This window comes from Mastigoproctus giganteus, chromosome 6 (assembly GCF_048544385.1).
Source record: "Mastigoproctus giganteus isolate SK-2022 chromosome 6, ASM4854438v1, whole genome shotgun sequence".
NCBI lineage: Eukaryota > Metazoa > Arthropoda > Arachnida > Uropygi > Thelyphonidae > Mastigoproctus > Mastigoproctus giganteus.
This window is the reverse complement of record NC_143580.1, coordinates 230,262,783-230,288,626: the sequence shown is the minus strand read 5'-3', so window position 1 is coordinate 230,288,626 and position 25,844 is coordinate 230,262,783. Positions and strand designations below refer to the sequence as shown.

Sequence of the window (25,844 nt, the reverse complement as noted above, 5' to 3'; positions counted from 1 at the left end):
ATGATTTTTTTTTTTTTTTTTGGTTGATGCTATAGCTTGCTTTGTTGCATCATATGCCTCTGCTAATGCTAGTTAGCACCATTATCACCTACCTCACTCCAGAAAGGAATTTTTGGTGTGAAGATTGATACAAAGTGTCTGTTCAGCTCTTCTGTGACAGATTTGATTATATATGATTCTGTTGTTTCCATGTAACATAAATTCTGCCTGGTTTACTCTTTTGCTCTTTGTATTTGCATACAAATAAAACTCCTTGTCATTATTCTTTGCTCTCTTGACCAATGCTCTGCTGTCTAAAGTGTTTTTTATCTGCCTTGGCATTCTTTTTTAGTACCTTCTTAATGGAGGGCTTCGATGATGAATGCCTTGAACGTACACTGTAGTTCCACTGTACTTTTGCTCATAAAGTTCATACCAGTTGATTGAATCTAAGAATGTTTTCATTCTGCAGTAATTCACTTTCTTGAAGTTATCTGGTGATTATGGGCTTGGCACACCCAGGGTCCTGAGCTGGATATCATCATTCTTCTCTCTCTCTCTTTCTCTCTCTCTCTCTCTCTCTCTCTCTCTCTCTCTCTCTCTCTCTCAGGGTAATTCAGAAACTTTTTTTTTTTGGCTGGTGCAGCATAAGCCTTAGGCTTCCTTACACCACATAGCTAATAATAATAATAATAATAAATCTCTTGCCTTAACCTTGACAACAGAAATCTCATTTGTCATTGTCCACTATAGTAACTTCCCACTAATGGTTCCTTTACCATCATATATTTGTAGCATTATGCTGGTTATGGTTAGAATTAGCATTAGTAGAGACATATGATGCAAGAAAACAAGTTTTACAGCATCAGCCAAAAAAAAAAAAAAAAACCAAAAACCTTTCCTATTCACCCATCCATTTGTTCCAAATGTTTGTCTAGTTTTGCCTTGAATTTCTTTAAGCTATCAACTTCCACAACAACAGATGGAAGTTTGTTCCAGCAATCAACTACCTGCTGGCTAAAGGTAAATTTCCCCACATCTATTTGACAACTGTCTTTCCTCAATTTTAGTTTATTCCTCCTCAGATTTGTAATCTGAGCAAGAGGAAGAATTCCATCAGCATTGAGCCTGCTCAATTCATTTAAGGTGTTATACACCTCAACCAGATTGCCTCGCAGGTGCTAGTCTTGAGATGCTAAAATTTGTAAAACTTAAGGCTTTCTGCATAAGAGTACCCCTTGTTCCCCTCACCAGTCTTGTTGCCCTTCTCTGTACTTGTTCTAGCAACTCTACATTCTTCCTAAAATGAGGCTTTCAGACCTGTTTGCTGTACTCAAAGTATGGCCTACCATGGCCTTATGCAATGGGATGGTCACCCCCCTTATCTCTGCCAGCAAAATTCCTGTATATCATTGATATTCCTGTATATCTGGTAGCCTGCCTGCACTGCTCAAAAAAATTAATATCTGATTGCACAATTACCCCTAGGTCTCTTTCATTCTCCACTACTCTGAGTGTAACACCACACAGTTGGTACGTTTCTCTTAGGTTATTTCTACCCATATGCAGTACTTTGCATTTGTCAACGTTAAACTTCAGTTGCCACTTCTCAGCCCATCTGCCCAAATTTTTTATATCCTGTGGCAGTGTCTGGCATCAACAATCCTGCCAACCTTCATATCATCTGCAAACTTCGACATTAAGCGTGATATACCTTCATTAATATCATTGATAAATATAGAAAACAATGGGTCCATACTGAATCCTGGGGAACTCCACTAATAACATTAGTCCACGAAGAGCAGTGTCCATTGATTACCACTCTCTGTCTTCTCCCCCTCAACCATCCTTTTATCCTTTGGTTGATGACCATGTCAAGAATATATTCATGCCTCTTGTACTCTCCATGACATGTTGATACAAATAACAGTCAAGCTGATTCATAAAATTTATTCCACAGGTTGAGTTCCTGGTCAGTAATTGGTAAATTGAAATCTTCCATAACAAGCAACTCAGGATTACTTGCCATTTCAAGTTGCATATAGAGACCTTATCCTCATCACTATCATGCAGTCTGCAGCTCGTCCCCACTCTCAAATTTTCGTTACCACTAAATCTCACCCTAAACAGCATGTTCTCTCCTGAAACTGTTCTGAATCAGGGTACAATCATACTGCACTCTGGCAGCTTTTTATCAAAAGCATAAATGCTCCTTTTTGCCTTTCTTCTCTGTTAGGCCTATACACATTGTACACTCCAAAATGAAACTTACCATCCCTTATATCATGGTGACACCAAGTCTCAGTTAACTCTATTATATAAGCATCTGTAAACTAACTGCTCTATCAGATTCATCCATTTCATTCTCTCTCTCTCTCTCTCTCTCTCTCTCTCTCTCTCTCTCTCTCTCTCTCTCTCTCTCTCTCTAAGGTAATTCAGAAATTTATTTTTGGCTGCAGCATAAGCCTCAGGCTTCCTTGCATTATGTGGCTATAATAATAATAATAATTATTATTATTAATCCTTCAGGATATAGATTGGACTAACACCGAGCTGTCTTTCTCAGATATCATGAGAAAGACAAGGACAATGATGACCAAGAGCCACCAACACCACCCAAAATCTGCCGTGGAGAGACTGACAATTGCCCGGAAAGAAGGAGGAAGGGACCCAATAGACCTCATTGAGGTCTATCAGGCCCCTTCAGACAGCAAAAGAAGACAGCAGTAGTTAACCTGAAGGATTACTTCCAGAAACACACAGCAGCACTCCACCAGACCATAAGGAAGATAGACAAGTGGTATACCTTACTAAACCTAAGTGAAGAGGTGCTCTCCCCCCCACCAGGAGGCACAAATGAAGCTAGAAAGATGGGCAAAGAAGACACTCCATGGCAGACACTACAATGATCTCCGTCAAGATCACATAGATAAAATTGCTTCCAGTGCATGGTTCATGAGTGGGACGCTCTTCCCCAAGACTGAAGGATTCATGCTCACCATCCAAGACCAGGTAATCAACACCAGGAACTATAGAAAATACATCGCCAAGGAGCCCAGAGTGTCCGATGACACATGTCTACGATGCCACCTGGCCTCAGAAACAATCCAACACATCACCGCAGAATGCAAGGTGATCACCCAGACTGAGTACACTCATAGACATGACCAGGTAGCCAGGATAATACATCAGATGCTAGAAAGGAAATACCAGTTGATTGAAGAACGTGTACTCTACTACAAGTAAACCCCAGGCAGTAGTAAAGACCCCAACCCACAAGCTGTATTGGGATCGCACAATAATAACGGATAGGACAGTCCTGCACAACAGACTGGACATAACCCTTGTGGACAAGAAGGAAAAGGCTACCTATCTGATTGACATAGCTGTATCAAACACTGGCAACCTGCAGAAAACCCATGGGGAAAAAATCAGGAAGTACACAAACCTAAGACAGGAGATCAAAGAGTTGTGGCATATGCAACAAGTAACGACCATCCCAATCATTGTGTCAACCACAGGTATGGTGCCCAAGACCCTACATAACAGCCTAGCAGCAATAGGTCTCCCAGCGAACACCTACAAGGAACTCCAGAAAGTCGCAATCCTGAACACCTGTAGGATAGTCAGAGAGTTCCTCGACCAAAAGTAGGATAGTCAGAGGGTTCCTCGACCAAAAGTAAAACCAGACATAACAACAACCACCCTGTGTACTTGGTAGCAATACCTGTCACAAGGTGGAACCCCCAATCAGGGAGAAATAATAATAATAATAATAATAACACTAAAAGTATATAACTATAACACTGGCTTTTTCAATATGTAGTCAAAGTTGTTATTAATTTCACAGCTTGGTATATCGCACAATTCTAAATTCTATTACACAATTCTAAATTCTATTTTATCATTCAATTCTAAATTCTATTATATTGTACAATTCTAAATTCTATTATATCACACAATTCTAAATTCTCTTATATCACACAATTCTAAATTGTTTCTGACCAACCTGAGCAGTGCAGTTAAGTGAGAGTAAAATCAAGCATTTCCACTATGTGGGACACTGGAGATAACGATGTTACACAGTGAGATAAGAAAAATAAATGAAACAACATAAAAAGGGATTGAAGTTATCTAATTTATAGAACAATTAATCTTACTCTGTTAATGACAATTAATCTCTTCTGTTACATTTTTTATATTGACTTTTACTGGTATGTCCCAGGTTACAGATTTGCTCTTGATCACTGTTCTTTTAAATTTTTAGGCGGAAGGAGCAATAAAGTGCGGCAGATCTCACCACCTTACATACAGAAGGGAGATGTTATTGGTTGCATTTTAGATTTAACCATTCCCATCATTTGCTTTACAGTGAATGGAATAAAAGTGAAAGGATACTTCAAAAATTTCAACACAGATGGCATGTTCTATCCTGTAATTAGCTTCTCTGCAAAACTAAGGTACATTTTAAATATATTAAAAAGAATTCAAAATAATTCTTATACTATCTGAGTAATAAAGCCAGGGTGTAAAAATTAATGTAATGCAAAGCTGTTTATCTTTTTGAAATTGTGACAAATATGAGGACTTCTTTTGTCTTTGGTATCCAACAGAATTTCCTCTGTTAAGTACTTCCATTTACTTGGCAGTGGAAACTCTGCTGGCCACCAAACAGAAGCGAGGATGAGAAAGTTCTCATACTTTCATGAATCCTCTTTTTGTAAAATAATAAGAGAAGTTTACCCCAATATAGTACGTAGAACATTTCCGTATGATACTCTCCAGAAATTAAAACGATTTTTTTGTTTTAATTTCTGGAGAGTATCATATGGAAGTGTTCTATGTACTATATTGAGATAAACCTCTCTTATTATTTTACAAATATTGATATCAACATAGAACGTATTGAGCATTACAGCTCTGGTTCATACTATTTATTTCATGAATCCATAATTTGTTATAATATTTGATCTTAATGGATGTATCAGTGCTTAAAGATTTTTTAGAGCTTACTTATTTAAGCAGGCTAATTTAGGGTAAGTTAGATTTTTAATAGCCGAGCCTTTATATAGGATGAATTAGGAAAATAGATCAAATGTGCAGTGATTATAAAATAACACCTGTGGTTTAAGATCTTCTTTCTCTCAAAGTAATTGTTGAAAAGAATGAACATTTTGGAATATTACTATATTAGGCATGGTACATAATTACAAATACAAATGGTGCCTCAGTACAAGGAATTTCAGAAGGGTTTACAAACAATCTTTAAAAAAAAAAAGTTGCAACAATGGAGGCGAGAGAGAGCGCACTTTCTTGACTGCACTTTCTCAGTCTGTTCATTAAAGGCACCAAACAGAACATGGCATGGCATTGCATGTAGAAGGTTCTTTTGGATGCACCAGGCCATAAAGTCCCACAAATTTGGGTTATTGTCAATTTTGCACATCAAATTCATTTAACGCTTCAGATAAAAGATAAAGAAAGCACCACACATTCTGTCCTGCTGGAAGGGATAATGCTTTCAGCAGATCAGTTTTTGATGACAATGATAACCAGTGGACAACAAGACCATTGCTCCATAAGTAAGAATGGGAAAATAATATTTTAAGGCAGAAAGCCTCAAACTATATCATCAGTGAGTGGGTAGGTACCTAGAGGTATAAGGGAGTGACAGCCCAGTTGTGATTTATTTCCTCATTGTATTTATATACAAATAAAACTCATGCCTTCCCCTATACTTGTCCATCCTGGATACTAGGTATTATTATAACTTATAATTATGTTATTATAACTAACTTAAATTTTACCTGCCTAATCCTATCTATCCACCCAATCCTGTCTCATACTTTGATTTTATCTGCTTAATCAATTTATAATTATTAATGAATCTGAGAGACTTTGTAGCTGTCCCATGCCACTTTCTTCTGTTCAATTTTGCTAAACTGTTTTCATTCATCCTGGCATCTTCATTGTGCAGTACTTCCTAAATGGAATGAAAACACTCATGGTATCAATGAAGATGCATTGAAATTATGGAATGCTTCCCCATAACTCTGTTTTCCCTCTTACATATTTCATTCCAGTTGATAGACTCCAAAGAAATTCCTCAGTCCTTTTTAGACACAAAATCAAAGTTTGTACATTGGCATCACTATTGTAACATCTCATGTTGTGAAATCCTTCACAACGAGTTGCCCTCTTTGCACTTCAAATAAGTAATGCTTCCCCTTTAGAGACAACTACTGTTACTTATTTTCAGGTCAGTACCACCACTCAGACTGCACTGTTTTTAAGCTATTTGGCTTCTCATTAGTGAGAATTAACTGTTGAAGTCTTTTTTGTCATTGTCCACTGTAGAACACCTAGTCATTCAATGTTAATAGTTCCTATGTATTGCATTTATATCAACTGTATTTCTCATGATCATGAATATTCACCTCTTGTACTTTCACTAACATTTGATACAGATAACTCATGAGTTCTTTCTAAGAAAGTTATGCCACACATTGAGTTACCTGTTCATGATTTTCAATCAATGACTAGTGAGTCAATCTTCCATAACAAAGCATTCAGACTTTCTCCATTCAAGTTGCATATAAAGACCTTGTATTCATTTTTCATGCAGTCTATACTTTACTTTCCTTTGCTACCAATTATTGTACTCTACACAGACTCAGTGTTCTCTCTCTCTCTCTCTCTCTCTCTCTCTCTCTCTCTCTGCTCCCCCTTTTGTGTTTAGCTAAGGAATTTTTACTTTTTAGCAAGGCTATAACTAATTTAACATTGCAGTTATTACAGTATAACATAACGTATATCTTGAACTTGATAGTGTAAGGTGCATAAAGCTAGATAGTGTAATATGTATCACTGCATTTAGGAATCTATTAGCTTAGTGCAGTATTGTCAATTAATCAATTAAATTTATTGATGTCATTAATTTTCATTGTTAACCAATTAAATTGTATTTAAATGAAAATCATGACCCAGACTAGGCACAAAGTAGTGGGAGTGCTGTGGCTCAAGGGAGAACCGAAGGGAGAAATTGTCCAATACATCACAGCCTAAAAAATGTGCAACTTGTGAAATGTTTACTGATCTTTCTGGAACAGGACATGATCTAGCCAAATAGGATGTCTTTGTGCAGAGGGTGTGAAGAAGTTAGGCTTTAACTCAGTGTTCTGATGGGCATTTATGAGAGTTTGAGGTGTAGGGTAGATGCCCTCGAAGGAATTAAAATGGGGGGCATCAAGCTCTCAGCTGCCCAACTCAATGCCATAGCTCACTTTGTGCATCACACAACACAGTGGCAATCTTCAGGACAGAATGTGCTAGTCCCACAGGAGCTAGTTATTCTCAATGACTACTGTCATGGAAATGGGAAATATGTTGTGCAAGAAGGATAGCATTAGCATTAGCATTAGTAGAGGCATATGATGCAAGAAAGCAAGCTTATGCAGCATCAGCCAAAAAAATAAAAATAAAATAAAAATAGGATCAGGGTTTGTCTGCCAGGGGAAAAAGTAGATGACATTGTAGTGCAGATATCATCTTTTAAGGGCACAAAAGGTGATATTGTTGTACCCATGGCACTAATGATATTAAGAGTAAGAAATCTGAGGACTTACTTGCAAGTACAGGGCAAGGTTGGCAAAAAGTCCTGAGTTAGGATTGAATGAAAGCATCTGTAATTCTGCTCAGACTCAGTAGGAGAGAGTACTTGTTTAGAGTCTTGTCAATCTATTCTGCTCTGGAGAGAATGTGCAAAGCTCATGGGGTAGAATTTTTCCCAGTGTGGTCTGTGCTTGTTAACAGGAGAGACTTTTTATAGGGATGGGATACATGTGAATAGAAGTGGTGCAAGAATATTTATAGATGCTATCAAGGCAGTGATAGGTGGGAGGATACACAGACTAATAGTTTAACTAGAGCCACAGGCAGAGGTGAAAGTGATTCTTATATTGCTTCTATTGGTACATGCAGCATCTCGGAAAACAAGGTGTCTACGATTTTAGGCCCTGCTGTGGGTCATCATGGATAGCTTGGGAGGATACACAGACTAATAGTTTAACTAGAGCCGCAGGCAGAGGTGAAAGTGATTCTTACATTGCTACCATTGGGACATGTAGCAGCCTGGAAAGCAAGGTGTCTGGGATTTCAGGACCTGCTGTGGGTCATCATGGTACAAATGAATGCATTGGCAGTGTTAGGGTAACTAAGCGTAAGAACACGTGCATGTATACTTGTATGTGCACTAATGCTAGGAGCACTGTAAATAAATTTGAAGAATTTGAAGTATTGATTAAATCATTGAATGCAGACATTGTAGGAATAGTGGAGACATGGTGTGAGGCAGACATAAGCATATGCTGAATTTCAATATGGGAAATATTCAATATGTATACAGGAAAGACAGACAGGAGAGGTTGCGGAGGTTATGCTCTTAGTTAAGAAGAATATTAAATCTAAGAGTGCATCCAGTTGACTTGGGTGACTAGTGCAATGTTGAATCTATTTGGTGTGATCTAAGTAAAGTGACCAGACATTTCGGATTATGCGGGACAGTCCTGGATTTCAGTCATTTGCCCTGCATTGCAAACTGTCCCGGAAAATGTCCGGATTGGACATATAGCTAATCCGGGACATAATGCAAATCATTTGTATTATGTTTGCTGAGAACCTGGTACAACGGAAAGAGTTTTTTCAATATAAGTAAGTTGTGGACGTCAACAAAAAAACAACTGACCATAGAAACGCTGAAAGCAATACTACATGTTAAGTGCAATTTAGCTAATTCTTGTGAAGAATTTTATGAAGAAATAGCAAATAATGAAGAATTATTAAGAAAAATTCACTCAGCAGAAAATTATATTTAATTATATTATTTAATTTCTCTTGTTTTTATTGTTAAAAGAAGTATGTATGTATTATTATTATTATTTCACAGAAAAAAAACTAATCTTTTTTTTACTAAACAATAATGAAAATTGATTAAAAACATAACCCCTCTAATAAGTGGTTTTTTTCCCCTTCTGATTACAATTATTTTTTTCAGTTCACATCCTTCACGCAACCTTCTGTTCATTACGTAGCATAACACGAGGGGTACCATATACTGTACTGAATTTCAGCTTTTCTGTGAAAAGAAAAAAAAATATATATATATATATTGTTGTTTGTTTTTTGATTTTTAGGAGCATTAGCAACTAAGGCCATATTGCTCTAGGATATGCGGTGGTCATTCCCTGACCTTTCTGCATCCTCCGTATTTGGTGGTGACGGGCTTGAACCCCGGTCTAATCAAGAAGTGTGTGCTACGCACTTCTGCTCCTTTCCACCTGGCTACGGAGGCGCCTATATATATTGTGTTCTTATTGGAGATTATGATAATGATATCTGGTCAAGTTTACAGTATTAGGTATTTGTCAGTTGAGCAACGTTAATGCTATTGTACATAGGGCAATTAGACATTATACGTGCATGAAATTATATTGGTAGATTTTATTTAATTAAATGGTATTTATCTGTAGGGAATTAGGTGTATATGGACCAGGCTACCAAGTTAGCAAATGTAAACTAGCTTTAGCCTGGGAGGCCTTTAAACGTTATATTAATGAAATGGTATTAAAAATAATATGATGCTAAATAATGAAAATAACAATAGAAATGATAATAAACAATGTAAATTGCAAATAACATTCCCTCACATGGCCATCTGTCTGCTACTTCATCGGGGGCTTTGAGCAGAATTATAGCCAGACTAACGGAATGTCTCATACCTAACCGTTTCTGTTGTCCCCATACCAGTTTTGCCAGTTATTAATTTTTAAGTGATAGTATTAAACTTAAAATTAATAGAAATTCAATGAGAATGGATAATATGTTTAGTTTAATTTTCATAAAATTTAAAATTTTTATAAATTTAAATTTTAATTTTAAATTTTGCCAACGTAGTGTCAGAAACAGCAAACTGGGATAGGTGACACAAAGTCCAACGGGTATGTATCAGAATAAATGAGAAAGGTTCTTACTTCCTTCTTGTTCTGTGGTGGTCCGACTGAAAAGGGAATCAATTCCCATCTTCTGGTAGTTTTATATGTTGATAATATTATATGGCACAGACGTGCCGTATAATCTTATACGGCGCGTATAAGATTCTCTGTACATATTTACAGAGGCTGTAAATATGTACATAGCTTCCCCCCAGACAAATACAGGTCATTATGCCTTAGAAAAGCTATACCGGCCCTGTCCAGGGGATAGCAACCCATTTTTATTAACATACTTCTTGTATTTTCCAACACATATTGTACTGATATAAACACATCATTTCATTTATATAGGTTCCTTCCGACAGAAACAACCCCCCCCCCCCCCACAAGCACAAATATAAACCTTCTCATGGCTTTCAAAACACTCGCATTGGCACAGGATATATTGTCTAAAGCAATTTCACCATCGCACCATAATCTACAAAAGGCTCGTCTGTGCAGCATAATCTTATCAACATATAAAACTACCAGAAGGCGGGAACTGATCCTCTTTTCAGTCTGACCACCACAGAACAAGAAGGAAGTAAGAACCTTTCTAATTTATTCTGATACATACCCGTTGGGCTTTGTGTCACCTATCCCAGTTTGCTGTTTCTGACACTACGTTGGCAAAATTTAAAATTAAAATTTAAATTTTAAAAATTAAAAAAATTTACGAAAATTAAACTAAACATATTATCCATTCTCATTGAATTTCTATTAATTTTAAGTTTAATACTATCACTTAAAAATTAATAACTGGCAAAACTGGTATGGGGACAACAGAAACAGGTAGGTATGACACATTCCTTTTGTGTGGCTATTGTTCTGCTCAAAGCCCCCGATGAAGTAGCAGACAGATGGCCATGTGAGGGAATGTTATTTGCAATTTACATTGTTTATTATCATTTTTATTGTTATTTTCATTATTTAGCATCATATTATTTTTAATACCATTTCATTAATATAACGTTTATAGGCCTCCCAGGTTAAAGCTAGTTTACATTTGCTAACTTGGTAGCCTGGTCCATATACACCTAATTCCCTACAGATAAATACCATTTAATTAAATAAAATCGACCAATATATATATATGTATATATATGTTATTTTTTTAAGAAGTTTGATATTTTATTTTATAAGTTTAGTTCAAAGAAGTCAATGTATTTAATTTGTATTTTGTATGTGAATATTTTTTATATATAAAAAATTTAAACTATAAAAAATTTAAACAAATATGTGTATATTGTTTCTAGGGGTTTGAAAAATCCTTCCCTATATGTCCTGCATTGCAGTGCTAAGGATCTGGTCACTTTAGATATAAACAATGGGAAAACAAAATTGAATAGCCTAATGACTGTGATGCGTATACCAAACAGCTATACAGGAAAATAGAGTGGGTCAGGAAATCAGAATGTCTCATAATGGGGATTTTAACTTTCCAGATGTTGACTGGAATTTGTAGGTTTGTCCCTTACACATTAGCAAGATTTGTCTGGATTTCTTAGATGACTGTTTTCTACAGCAGAATGTAACAAGAGGAAGCAATACTCTTAATCTGGTTAGTAGCATGATTCTTCATGCATTATGAATCTGTGGTAAAAGACTGGGTGGCAGCGATCACAGTGTACTAAGGGAAAGGCTTCTGCTTTTGCAAGTGTGGCTACAGAGGTCTCACACAATGTTTAAATTATGTGCAGTAGGAACAAATGATGATGTTACCAACAGGAAATTCAAAATGGATAGTATTCAGGGAAATAATCAAAGAAGCTACTAGGCTTTTCATTCCAACAAAGAAATACTGTTCAAGGCTTAGACATAAATAGATGTCAGATGAACTATTGAGACACTTGGCAGAGAAGAAAAGGCATGCAGGGTAGACAAGCTAAGGCAGATTATGAGGTGTCTTTGGAAAAGAATGCAAAGAAATACAGCAAAGACTTCTATGCTTTTATTAATAGTTGAAGAAAGGGATTGAATCATATTGGGCCATTTGATGTCTATGGATTAACTGTACATGGCACTGCTCAGGTTGTGGACAAATTAAATAAGTATTTTGCATGTACATTCACACAAGAGGAATTCTTTAGGGAAGGCCAGAAGTTTATCAATCTCCATTGAGGAGCTAAATGAAATTGTGAGAACTGAAAGGAAAGTGGAGAAGAAATTGCTGATGATGGACATAAAAGAGGCACCTGGATGGATGAATTCTATCCAATTATATTAAGGGAGGCAGCAAAGGAGGTAAGAAAACCCTTAGCCATAATTATGAAAACACCCTTGGATCCAGGAGAGGTCCCTATATACTGGAGAAGTGTGAATATATCCCCAATTCATAAAGGGGATCAAAAGGTGACATGAGTAATTACAGTCCTGTTATCTTAACATTTATTACAGGGAAAATAATGAAATCACTGGTTAATGATGTAATGCAAGACCATTTGGACAGGCATGCAGTTCTACTGCAATCATAGCATGGATTTGTCAAGGGACAGTTTTGTCTAACCAATCTAATAGGTTACTATGATGCAGTAACCAAAGAACTAGATGCAAAAAATAATTTTGCATCCAGTTCTTTTCATCATATACTTGGATTTCGGGAAGGCTTTTATACAGTTGCACATAAAAGACTAGGTGCCTCCATAGCCAGGTGGGCAGAAGCAGCAGTGCGTAGCACACGCTTCTTGATTAGACTGGGGTTCGAGCCCGTCACCACCAAATACGGAAGATGCGGAAAGGTCAGGGAATGACCACCACATATCCCCGGAGCAATATGGCCTTAGTTGCTAATGCTCCTAAAACCAAATAAACAAACAAACAACAACAACAACATAAAAGACTGCTGTATAAACTGGAGTAATGTGGCGTTAAGGGCAAGTTATTGCTCTGGATAAAGGGATGGTTAAGCGGAAGAAGACAGAGGGTGGTTATCCACAGGCACTGTTCTCGGTAGACTAATGTTCCCCAGGATGAAGTTCCTCAGTGGAGTCCCAGGGTTCATTGCTGGGTCCATTGTTGTTTTCAATATTTATCAATGATATTGATGAAGGTACATCAGGCTTAATGTCTAAGTTTACAGATGATACAAAGGTTGGTAGGGTGGTTAACAGCAGGCATCAGGGTGTGCTACTGCAACAAAATCTAAGAAAATTGGGTTGATGGGCTGAGAAATGGCAGTTGAAGTTTAACATTGACAAATGCAAGGTAATGTACTGGGTAGCAGTTACTCTAGAGTAGTAGTAGAGGCATGTGATGCAAGAAAGCAAGCATGTGAGCTTATGTAACATTAGCCAAAAAAAAAAAAAAAATTCACACATCCATTCCATCTAAAAGTTTGTCCAGTTCCTCCTTGAATTTATTTAAGCTGCCAACTTTCACGACAGATGGAAGTTTGTTTCAGCAATCAACTACTTGCTGGCTAAAGGCAAATTTCCACACATCTATTCTACAACTGTCTTTCCTCAATTTGAATTTATGCCTCTTCAGGTTCATAAACTGAGCAAGCGGAAGAATCCCATCAGAATTCATCATGCTCAACCCATTCTAGTCTCCAGCTGCTGCAATTTGCAGAACTTAATCTCCTTGGTAAGGGGATCCTTTCGTTTCCCTCACCAATGTTGCTGCCCTTCTCTGTACACACTCAAGCATCTCTACATATGTCCTAAAATGAGGCCTCTAGACCTGTACACAGTACTCAAGGCATGGCCTGAACATTGCCTTATACAAAGGGATAATCACCTCCTTTTCCCTACTAGTAAAATTCTTCTATATCATTGAAAATACCCCATGATCTGCTCTGGCAGCCTGTCTGCATTGCTCAGAAAACTTCATATCTAATTACAATTACTCCCAGTAACTTATGAACTGTGCGGTAATACACTCACAGCGGTGGAGAATGAAAAAGACCAGGGGTGTAATTGTGCAGTCAGACATGAAATTTTCTGAGTAGTATAGACATGCTAGGGCAGGTCAAGATGTTTTAGAATTAGCATTAGTAGTAGCATATGATGCAAGGAAGCAAGCTTATACAGCATCAGCCAAAAAAAAAAACTTTCTCATTTCACCTATTCATTTGCTCTAAATTTTGACCCGTTCTTCCTCGAATCTATTTATGCTATCAACTTCCACAACAACAGATAGAAGTTTGTTCCAGCAATCAACCATTTGCTGACTAAAGGCAAATTTCCACACAACTAATGAATTGTCTTTCCTTAATTTGAATTAATGCCCCTCAAGTGCAAAATCTGAGCAAGAGGAAGAATCCCATCAACGTTGAGCTTGCTTAAACCATTCAAAGCTTTATACACCTCAATCAGGACACTTCGGTGCCTAGTCTCCATATGCTGAAATATATAGACCTTAATCCTTTCTTGATAAGAGCAGCCATTTATTCCCCTTAGCAATCTTGTTGCCCTTCTCTGTACTTGTTCCAGCATCTCTACATCCTTCCCAAAATGAGGCCCCCTGACTTGTATGCAGGTCTCAAGGTGTGGCCTGACCATTGCCTTATAGAAAGGGATAATCACCTCCTTATCCTTGCTAGCAAAGTTCCTGTATATCATTTACACGATCCCATGAGTTTTGTTTAGACCATATCTCGAGTACTGTACATAATGAGACCTTACTATAGGAAGGATGTAGATGTGCTGGAATGGCTGCAGAGAAGGACAACCAGTTTGGTGAAGTGAACAAAAGATTGCTCTTACCTAGAAAGGCTTCAGTTCTGCAAATTGCAGTGTCTGAAAACCAGGCACCTGCAGGGAGATCTGGTTGAGGTGTTTAAAGCCTCAAGTGGATTAAGTAAGTTGAATGTTAATTCAACTTACTTAATCTTCTCTATCATCTATCATTCCACTTGCTGAGACTGCACACATTCATAAGTTCAAGTTGAGGAAGGATGGTTGAAGGATAGATGTGCAGAAGTTTTCCTTCATCCAGTGGGTGGTTGGTTGGTTGTTTTAACGAGCTTCCATCTGTTGTTGTTGTTGTGGAAGTGGATAGGCATGAGAGAACTAGACAAATTCTTGGAGGGTATGGATGAGTGAAATGTGTTTTTTAAGCTTGATTTCTTCCATTATTTGCCATTATTACTACTACTACTACTACTATTATACTTTGATAATGAGAGAATTACATTTTTGCATTATAATTATATCCAGCAACAAACTGACACTCACCAATGACCTCCTACTGACTGGGCCCCTGCAAAACTCTCTCTTCAATGAATGGAAGTTCACATGATGGAGGACTAAGATAAAAAACTCCACTGCATCGGACAGACAGCAACTTTGGATGGGACCTGCTCCCACACGGGTCCTGAAATCAACCAGACACTTTTCCTTCCAGAGAGTGCCTAACTGTCCTCAGAACTGTGACATCACTAGATCTAACTCAACTATGACTCTCGCAGCTCTGCTTCAAACGCCTTTGAATACCTGTGCATTGGATGAACAGTGATCTCGGATGGGACTCGTTCCCATGTGTAACGCACAGCCATTCTGACTTCCTATCTTTCTGGATGGCACCTGACTCAGGAACTGCAATGCCACTAGACTAGACATAAATACAACCTCTGCAGCCATGCTGCCAATGCCACTCGGCAATCTGAATAGGGTGCTCTTACCCTAGTCACGTTCAATTCCCTATCCCTGGTGGGGTAGGAGATGGTTTTCTGTTGCCTCCCCTCCCTGCCACTCCTCTTTTTGCCTGGTGGGGCATGGGTCTGCCTCACTGACCACCTGGGGTTGCCTTCTCTATCATCCCCATACTTCTGCCTTTCACCCCCCAGTATTCAGCCCCCCCCACTATACTTATATGCCAGTGTATGGCCCACACTGCAAAATCTAACTACGCCCAAATTAAATCGTGTTCTCAATTTTTTTTTTTTGGCGTTTATAATTTTAACTGTTCATCCCCATGATAGGTTTTTTTTTTTTTTTTTTTTTTTTTAAGGCTCTAAGTGGCTTTTTTAAGCCACTAGGCGGCAGGGCCTACCAGAGTAAAATATAGAGCTACTGGATACCTGGTCTGTCTCCACAGGGTAAAGTGTGGGCAGTGGTGGGTCCCATTAGGAGCCCAATGGCTAAATGACCAGATGAACAATGGTACAAAATACTACACCTTCCAAAACCCATAAACTTTTAAATTTCTGCCCTCAACAGTGTACTGTTTCACGTGACAACGTATATTACGCAGAGATCAGGAGGAACCCCTGGTGCTGTTAGACAAGGACACACTTTACACTTATACATTTTTACATTTACATGATAAATATTTAAAAATAATGCCTTGTCATCTTTCACTATCTAGCAGTCATTTTTCAAATTTTAACAAAGAATAATAATAATTAATAACTTATGTATGTGCATACTTTTTAAAAGAATTTGCTTCATTGGTATTTTTATTAGTTGCCGCTTTATTATTGGTGGAGATCAAGGACGACTACGGTATGGTCCACCAGAAGGCCATTCTCCATTAGTTGAAAGTTTACAACCTAAACAGATCCTTACAGTAGAGCCCTGCTTTCAGTTTGGAGAAGTAAACAAAGGAGTCCTTTTTGGCCCTGCCCTTGAACTTGATGACACTGCATTTGTACCAGCACCTGTAGATACATCTGGGGTTAGTGATTATTATTTTTATTGTCACTGCTTTCATTTTATTGAATATAGTATTCATTGTCTTTTGGTCTTAAATGAATTCTCACTTCATTAAAAATGTATGTTCTTTTCAACAGGATGGTCCATGAAATTTTGACACATTTAAATGTTTCCAAATAAGCTCATTTATTTAGCATACAAGTTATTGCAATTGCATCATATCTGTACGTATGCTGCAGTTGCACTCACTAACTTGTATGCTAGTAACTTCTTTCGTAACCTGAGGCTTTAGCCCTGAACTACACTGTAGGCTCATTTATTTATATATTGAAATATAGCAAAAGCTTAATAGTTCAGTACCTACCTCTTAAACCATTTATCAAAAAATTTGTATAAAGAAGATAAAATAAAATTAAAGTTAAACTACATCAGTAATTAAAATAGAGCCCAGTAACAAACATTATGAATTTTCATGCTCAATATGTCCTCCATTTTTACAAACATGTTTCTGAAGATATATACCGATATTTATAATGAATGTGATGATACTTGTGTTCATCAATTTCATGATGTAGCAGAACATTCATAGCTCTCGAGTCTACAAGTGTAGCAGGTTTCCTGCAGAACAACTTCTCTTTCAAGGTGGAAAACCTCCACAAGAAAAAGTCACATGGATTCAAATCTGGACTGAGAAGAGGCCATAAAATAAATCAGTTGTTGCAAGTTAGGATAACAATATAATAATATGTGAGGGCCAGAAACAATGTGAAAAAAAAAAATCCAACATGACATTAGCTGTATGCAGCATGCTGCTGTCTTGCATAAACTACTGGGTGTCTGTGGGAAGCCGAGTTGCAGTGAGCTGCAGTAAAAAGTCATTCCGAAGCATCTGCAGATATTGCTATGCATTAACAGCTTCACGTAAAAGAAGGGTCCAAATTAAACCATAATTTCACAGGGCTATCCACGAAATCACTTTACCTCTGTGGCTGTGGTTGCTTTTGTCATGAAGCTAGCAGGGAGATCCTATTGCTCGAAAACTACATAGTCCCAGTCCAATAGTTTTTGGGCAACACAATCCCAGTCCAATCTCATGTTGACTTCGTAAGATCAGTGGCTCCTTGCACCATGTTTGGTCTTATTCGTGTCATGTGGCTCATTGTGCCATGTGCTTGTTCTGTGGTTTCTTGTGCCACAGTTTATATTATCTCTATATCGTATGAATCTGTATATTATCTCTATATCGTATGAATCTGTATATTATCTCTATATCGTATGAATCTGTATATTATCTCTATATCGTATGAATCTGTATATTATCTCTATATCGTATGAATCTGTATATTATCTCTATATCGTATGAATCTGTATATTATCTCTATATCGTATGAATCTGTATATTATCTCTATATCGTATGAATCTGTATATTATCTCTATATCGTATGAATCTGTATATTATCTCTATATCGTATGAATCTGTATATTATCTCTATATCGTATGAATCTGTATATTAGCTCTATATCGTATGAATCTGTATATCATATGAATCTGTGTATAATATATATGTATATAGCAGAGTTGACAGTGCTTCCTAATAAAAATGAAAAAAAAAAAAAAAAAGAATGAGTCCCTGTCCAATGAAAATAAACTTCATGTGATGTGAAAATCAGATTTCTGTAACACTGCTTTTTTCACCTTTGCCCATGCAATGAATTGAAGTCTTCTGTGCTTATCAGTAGCTAGCCACAAATACAGCAATGAAACAGCATTGGCCAAGGAAAAAAAAAAAACACTTCACAAATCACTTGATCATTTCCTCTAATTAGTAGAGGCACATAATGCAAGAAAGCAAGCTTATACAGCATCAGCCAAAAAAAAAACCTTCCCATTTCACTGATCCATTCATTCCAAATGTTTGTCTAGTTCTGCCTTGAATTTATTTAAGCTATCAACTTCCACATCAACAGATGGAAGTTTGTTCCAGCAATCAATTACCCACTGGCTAAAGGCAAACTTCCACACATCAATTCTACAACTGTCTTTCCTCAGTTTGAATCTATGCCCCCTCAAGTTTGTAATCTGAGCAAGAGGAAGAATCCGTTCCATTCAAGGCTTTATACACCTCAATCAGATCGTCTCACAGGTGCCTAGTCTCCAGAAGCTGCAATTTGCAGAACTTAAGCCTTTCTTCATAAGAGCACCCCTTTGTTCCCTTCACCAGTCTTGTTGCCCTACTCTGTACTCATTCTAGCAACTCTACATTCTTCCTAAAATGAAGCTTTCAGACCTCTACGCAGTACTCAAGGTGTGGCCTGATCATTGCCTTATACAGAGGGATAATCACCTCCTTATCCCTGCTTGCAAAATTCCTGCATACCATTGGCAGCCTGTCTGCACTGCTATGAAAACTTCATATATGACTGCACAATTCCCCCAGAGTCTCTTTCATTCTCCACTACCCTGAGTGTAACACCACATGGTTGGTACATTTCTCTGGGGTTACTGCTACCCATATGCAGTACTTTACATTTGTCAATATTAAACTTCAGTTGCCACTTCTCAGCCCATCTACCCAACTTTTTCAGATAGCATACTGTCATTACTGTTATTAACAACCCTGTCAACCTTTGTATCATCTGCAAACTTTGATATTAAGCTTGATATGCCTTCATAAATATCATTGATAAATATACAAAACAACAATGAGCCCAACACCGAACCCTGAGGGACACCACTAATAACATTAGTCCACGTAGAGCAATACCCATTGACCACCATTGATACCCATTGACCACCGTGTCTTCTCCCACTCAACCATCCTTTTATCTATTGTAGCAACTTGCCCTTAATGCCATACTGCTCCGATTTGTGCAGTAGTCTTCCATATGCAACAGTATCAAAAGCTTTCCCAAAATCCAAGTACAGGTAGCCCTTGCTTTGCGCTGGTCCGATTTGCAATAGCGTTTGTCACTAACCACAACGCCATTTTTATTTATTTATTTTTGCAATTTTTTTATAAATTGAAAGTTTAAAATCGTCAGACAAAATTTATTGGCATCGTACTGTGTTATGTATTGTGCACTGTTCACAATACATAGCACAGTACTTGATTTAGGACAATCTGAGCCAATCTAAATGAATATTTTACATCGACATTCACACATGAGGAGTTATTCAGCGAGGGGAATGCCAGAGGTGTATTCAACTCTGGCAGTAGGCTAGAGAATCTTGTAATAACTGAGAGTAAAGTGGAGGAGAAATTGTTGAAGATAAATACAAGAAAGGCACCTGGGGTGGATGGGATCTATCCAGTTATATTAAAGGAGGCAGCAAAGGAAGTAAGCAAACCCTTAGCCATAATTATGAGAGCTTCCTTGGACTCAGGGGAGGTACCCACAGACTGGAGATCTGCAAATGTGACCCCAATTCACAGAGGAGGATCAAAGGCCAACACAAGTAATTATAGACCTGTGAGTTTAACTTCTGTTCCAGGAAAATTAATGGAGGCACTGGTTAAAGAAGCACTATAGGATCACTTAGACAAGACTTCAGTTATCGCTTGGACACAGCATGATTTTGTTAAGGGGAAGTCTTGCCTGACCAATTTGATTGGATACTATGATGCAGTCACAAAAGAACTGGATGCAGGGAATAACTTTGATATTATATACTTCGATCTTAGAAAGGCTTTTGATACTGTTGCATATGGAAGACTGCTGCACAAATTGGAGCAGTGTGGCATTGGAGGCAAATTGCTGCTATGGATATAGGGGTGGCTGGGGGGGGGGAGAAGACAGAGAGTGGTAATCAATGGACACTGCTCATCATGGACTAATGTTATTAGTGGAGTCCCTCAGGGTTCAGTGTTGGGTCCATTATTGTTTTCTGTATTTATAAATGATATTGATGATGGTATATCAAGCTTAATGTCCAAGTTTGCAGACGATACAAAGGTTGGCAGGGTTGTTAAGGATACTACTGATGCTATGTTGCTGCAACAGGATCTGGAAAGGTTGAGCAGATGGGCTGAGAGGTGGCAAATGAAGTTTAACATTGACAAATGTAAAGTACTACATATGGGAAACAGCAACCCCAGAGCAACGTATCAACTCTGTGGTACTACACTGTCAGTGGTAGAGAATGAAAAGGACCTGGGGATAATTGTGCAGGCAGATATGAAGTTCTCTGAGCAGTGCAGACGGGCTGCAAGAGTAGCTCATGGTGTCTTACCAATGATATACAGGAATTTTTCTAGCAGGGATAAAGAGGTAATTATTCCCTTGTATAAGGCAATGGTCGGGCCACTCCTTGAGTACTGTATACAGGTCTGGATACTTCATTTCAAGAAGGATGTAGAGCTGCTGGAACGAGTACAGAGAAGGGCAACAAGATTAGTGAATGGAACAAAGGGGTACTCTTACGAAGAAAGGCTTAAGTTTTGCAAATTACAGTGTCTGGAGACTAGGCACCAGCGAGGTGATCTGATAGAGGTGTATAAAGCCTTGAATGGTTTGAGCATGCTCAATGCTGATGGGATTCTTCCTCTTGTTCAGAATAATCACCTGAGATGGCATAAATTCAAATTGAGGAAAGACAGATGTAGAATAGATGTGCGGAAATTTGCCTTTAGCCAGCGGGTAGTTGGTTGGTGGAACAGACTTCCATCCCTTGTCGTGGAAGTTGATAGCCTAAATAAATTTAAGGCTCAGCTGGATAGATATTTCAAACGAATGGAGGGGTGAAGTGGAAGTGGTTTTTTTTTTTTTTTTGGCTGATGCTGCATAAGCTTGCTTTCTTGCATCATATGCCTCTACTAATGCTAATCAGCAATTAGTGCATTTGTATCAGAGACGAGTAAGATTTCCATCCTCAAAGTAACCACTCGTGGATGCGGGTAGTAAAGTTTCATATGGTGAAGCATTCAGTTGATTGTTGTTTATGCTATTTACATGTGTTGGAAATTTATCTCTGGCTGATGGCCAATTTCTGCTCAGCTACTCCACAACCATCTTTTTCCAGTTTAAATCTGTCCCCAGTCCCTGTGTATATCATCTGAGAAAGACGAAAGATGCCATCTCCTTAAATGACTGAAGTGTTTAAAATTTTAAACACTTCAATCATTTAAGGATTTAAATGGGCTGTTGCTACTGAAATTGTTACTTTCAGAGACAGTAGTTTACAGAATCTGCAGTTTTCCTTGTTAAGAATAACCTTTTGTGCCCATTTTGTTTCTGTTCTTAGCACTCTTTCCACTAGATCTACATTCTATATAAAATGAGGCTTCTGAATCTGTATACAGTACTGAAGATATAGCCTAACCATTTCTTTCTACAGTGGAATAATCACCTCTTTATCCCTGCTTGCAAAGTTCCTGCATATCATTTGCTGTTCTAGCAGTCTGTTTGAGAGACTGCTAGAACAGCTAATGGAGAATGCTCAGAGAATTTCATATTAGGCTGCACAATTACATGTAGGTCTTTTTTGTTCTCCATTACCTTGAGTTTGATGGTACCTATATGGTACATTATTCTGGGATTATTGCTACCCAAATGCCTGGCATTTGATAGCAGTAATTTGGAATTTGTTTGTTATTGTTGAATATTATTTATATTTGTTGCAATGAATATTAGTGCATTAGATGTATTATTTATATTATAAAGGAAGACATTTTTTATAAATGTTAACTGTTGCACTATGAGTAAAATTCCATTTTATTCTTTATTCCATACAAATTTGCCATGAGTTGTCTCAGTCTTATATTACAAATAAACAGCACTTGTTCCAAAGAAGAAGTATATTGTTATATATTTGTAATGGATGCTCTTGTACAAGTAGCTATTTTAGATGCCATCCATCAGTGGAGTGCATTACAACCCCATTGATGATTTATTTTCATAATATGAAAATAAGAAAAAGTATGATTATTTAAACACAAGTAATTTAAAGCTGTCAGTTTTTGGGTCTGCAAGAATCATGTAGCATTAATTTTTAATCAATAAAGGATGTGCCATTATTGTATATAGCCAAGAAAAAAAAGCAAGTTTTTCACTAATGTTTTTACACTAATCATACATTAATGTTGTGTAGCTCATAGTAGACCAAAAGCTTGTTACCTTTAAATTACTTGAGTTTTTAAAATGTTATATATGAAGTGGAATATTTGGAAATAGAGTTCTAACCTAATATGCATATCATTTCAGATAAACTTGCCCACATATATTGAATCTGTTCGAGATAAACTTGCTGAGAACATTCATGAAGTATGGGCTATGAATAAAATCAGTGTAGGTTGGCATTATGGAGAGGTAAGTTTCTGGATGGTTCCCATTTGAAATGATTGTAATTATTATACTTTTCAAACTGTACGTGTGTGGCATTGTCTATTACTTTATCGCAGTAAGATACTTCAGGAAGGGGGCTATGGTAGTTTGAGACACTACATGGCATCTGTTAATTGGGAAGTTGGATTACAAAGGGAGGGCAAATACATTAGTATCATGGGATACCTTCAAAGCAATAATCGCAGAAGCCATAAACACATACATAGTGTGGTAATTGGAAAACAAGATTGATGTTATCAGATGAGTGCTGGTGCTGCTAACTACTAGAAGTAAACATGAAATGAAAGAGTGATTGTTTCTCGAGCACTACAATCAAGGTCAGCAAAAATTACCATCATTTTAGATTGTAGTGTGAGCTGAACTACATGTCTCTCATGTGTCTGATGTGTCTGTTTTGTGGAGGAACAAAGAGCAAACATCAAGTTTTGTGTTTGACTGGGCAAAAGTGCATTGAAAATTTTTCCAAATGATGAAGAAAGTGTATGGAGAAAATTGTCTGTCTCATGCATGTGTATTTGAGTGGCATAAACATTTTGCCAATGGAAGAGAACCACCAGAAGACACAAATATCCAGGCCCACCAAAAACAATTCAAATGGCAGATCTGATTGAAAAGTATGGGAATTCATTACCAGTGACTGATGTGCAGTGCTCCAAGGGATTAAAGAAGATCCATGCATTAATTGTTCCAGCAATTAACCACCCGCTGGCTAAAGGCAAATTTCTGCACATCTATTCTACATCTGTCTTTTCTTAATTTGAATTTATGCCCCCTTAGGTTCGTAATCTGAACAAGTGGAAGGATCCCATCAGAATTCAGCGTGCTCAATCCATTCAAGGCCTTATATACCTCAATCAGATCACCGCGCAGGTGCCTAGTCTCCAGCCACTGCAATTTGCAGAACTTAAGCCTCTCTTGGTAAGAGGATCCCTTCATTCCCCTCACCAATCTTGTTGCCCTTCTCTGTACCCGCTCAAGTAAATCTACATCCTTCCTAAAATGAGGTCTCCAAACCTGTACGCAGTACTCAAGGCGTGGCCTGACCATTGCCTTATACAGAGGGATAATCACCTCCTTTTCCCTGCTAGCAAAATTCAAACAGTTCCTGTTCAAAGAGGCATCCGGATGCCTTTTTGAACAGGAACAGTGGTTGCCAAGTTAACCCCATCACAGAGGCAGTAATTCTATCCATAGACAAATGCTGGCCACGTCACCACCATATGTCACAGCCACAAACATCAACAAACAATTAACCACGCGCCTCACGCACCATCCTGGCAGTGCACATCTCTATTCCAACTGCCATTCGTGTGTTCGGTCTGAGGAGGGCTGCCTCCCGGCCGAGGGCTTGTTGTTGTGATTGTGTTTGGTTTGCTCTGGGAAACAAAATAAATTTTCGTAATGAATCCAGAGCACGTAGGCCTTTTTTACTATATCCCTTTCTGTAAGCATATTTGTTCATCATTACTTTTGTTTTAGCCATATTCATCTTTAGTCTGAAATCCTTACTAACTCTGCATAACTGATTAAGGTTTTCCTCTAATTCTTTGGGATCTTGGCTTATGGTCACAATATCATCTGCTAATCGTAAATGGTTTAGGTACCCTCCATTCACATTGACTCCTTTCTGAGACCAGTCTAATCTTCTGAAAGCTTCCTCAAGGACAGCAGTAAATAGCTTCAGAGATATTCTGTCTCCTTGTCAAACTCATTTCTCAATTTTAAATTTGTTACTCTTTGTCTAATCTAATAAAGCCGGTAGCATTCTCATATATTTTCTTCAAAATCATAATATATGGGATATCTGTGCCTTGTCTTTCCAGTGCCCGATATATTGCCTTATGCTGTATGGAGTCAAATGCCTTTTCATAATCCACAAATGCCAGACATAACGGTGTTTTATATCCGTTTGCTTTCTCCATTAGCTGCAATATTATGTGAAGGGGACCCATAGTTGAGAATCGTATCCTAAACCCAGCTTGCTCTTTCAGTTGATTCTCATCAAATATTCTTTCTAATCTGTTAGTAATGACCCTTCTGAACAACTTGTAGTTGTGGGATAACAAGCTAATTGGTCTATAATTTCCAATTTCTGATTTATCTCCATTCTTATGCAGCAAAATTATGATTGCATTTTTCCACTCCTTAGGCATCACACCTTTTCTAATACATTTTGTGAAGTCTTGCCAGTTTTTGTGTCATGTCTCTTCCTCCCAATTTTAACAAATCTACAGTAACTCAATTTATTAGACTTTAATTGACAAGTTTATACTTCTTGATAATTTATAAGGACAATCCAATATAATGGATTTCATATTTCCTCAGCTGTTGCATTTACAGTGTGTTGTTTTGTAAATGTGTATTTCTTCCAGATGCATCATGGTTTCATCAATTAACTTTACTTGACTAAACTTACCTCCTTGTAAAAGCAAATCAAGGTCTTTTGTTGAACAATTAGAAGGAATGCAAACACCATACCAAAGTCCTAACAGCTTCTCAGACCCTCCACTGCACATTAACAGGGTGTGGAACTATTGGTGTACAAGAAACAAATAACAAATAGAGAAACACATTGTATAATTATTTAGTGAATAAATTTGAAAATGATGATAAAACAAAGAAAGAATTATTTATGAGAATGGAATGAACTTCATACTACTGGATTGCAGGAAAATATTTTAATGGAATATTTTAAATAAAAATTCAATGCAGTAGTTTAAATAAAAATTTATACTGTTACTGTGATCACAAGGAGCTCTTTGCTCTTCCTGAAGATGAGAGATGAATATTTGATCTTATGGCTTGGACTTATATTTGACTTGAAAACAAATGCTGTCATCAGTGGTTCTACCCAAGATGCCATTTTTTTAAATTATATAGCATCACGAATAAAGGTTC

At 37.5% G+C, this 25,844-nt stretch overlaps 1 protein-coding gene across 1 annotated transcript in view; it reads left to right on the top strand.

The window, feature by feature from the left end:
• The window catches only part of RyR (Ryanodine receptor), an 841,404-nt gene that overhangs the window by 29,570 nt on the left and 785,990 nt on the right, over positions 1-25,844 (top strand). The window contains exons 6-8 of the mRNA XM_090376454.1: positions 4,247-4,439; positions 16,415-16,625; positions 22,806-22,910. Coding sequence (XP_090232580.1) covers positions 4,247-4,439; positions 16,415-16,625; positions 22,806-22,910 — 509 coding nt within the window. The remainder of the gene's footprint in view (positions 1-4,246; positions 4,440-16,414; positions 16,626-22,805; positions 22,911-25,844) is intronic.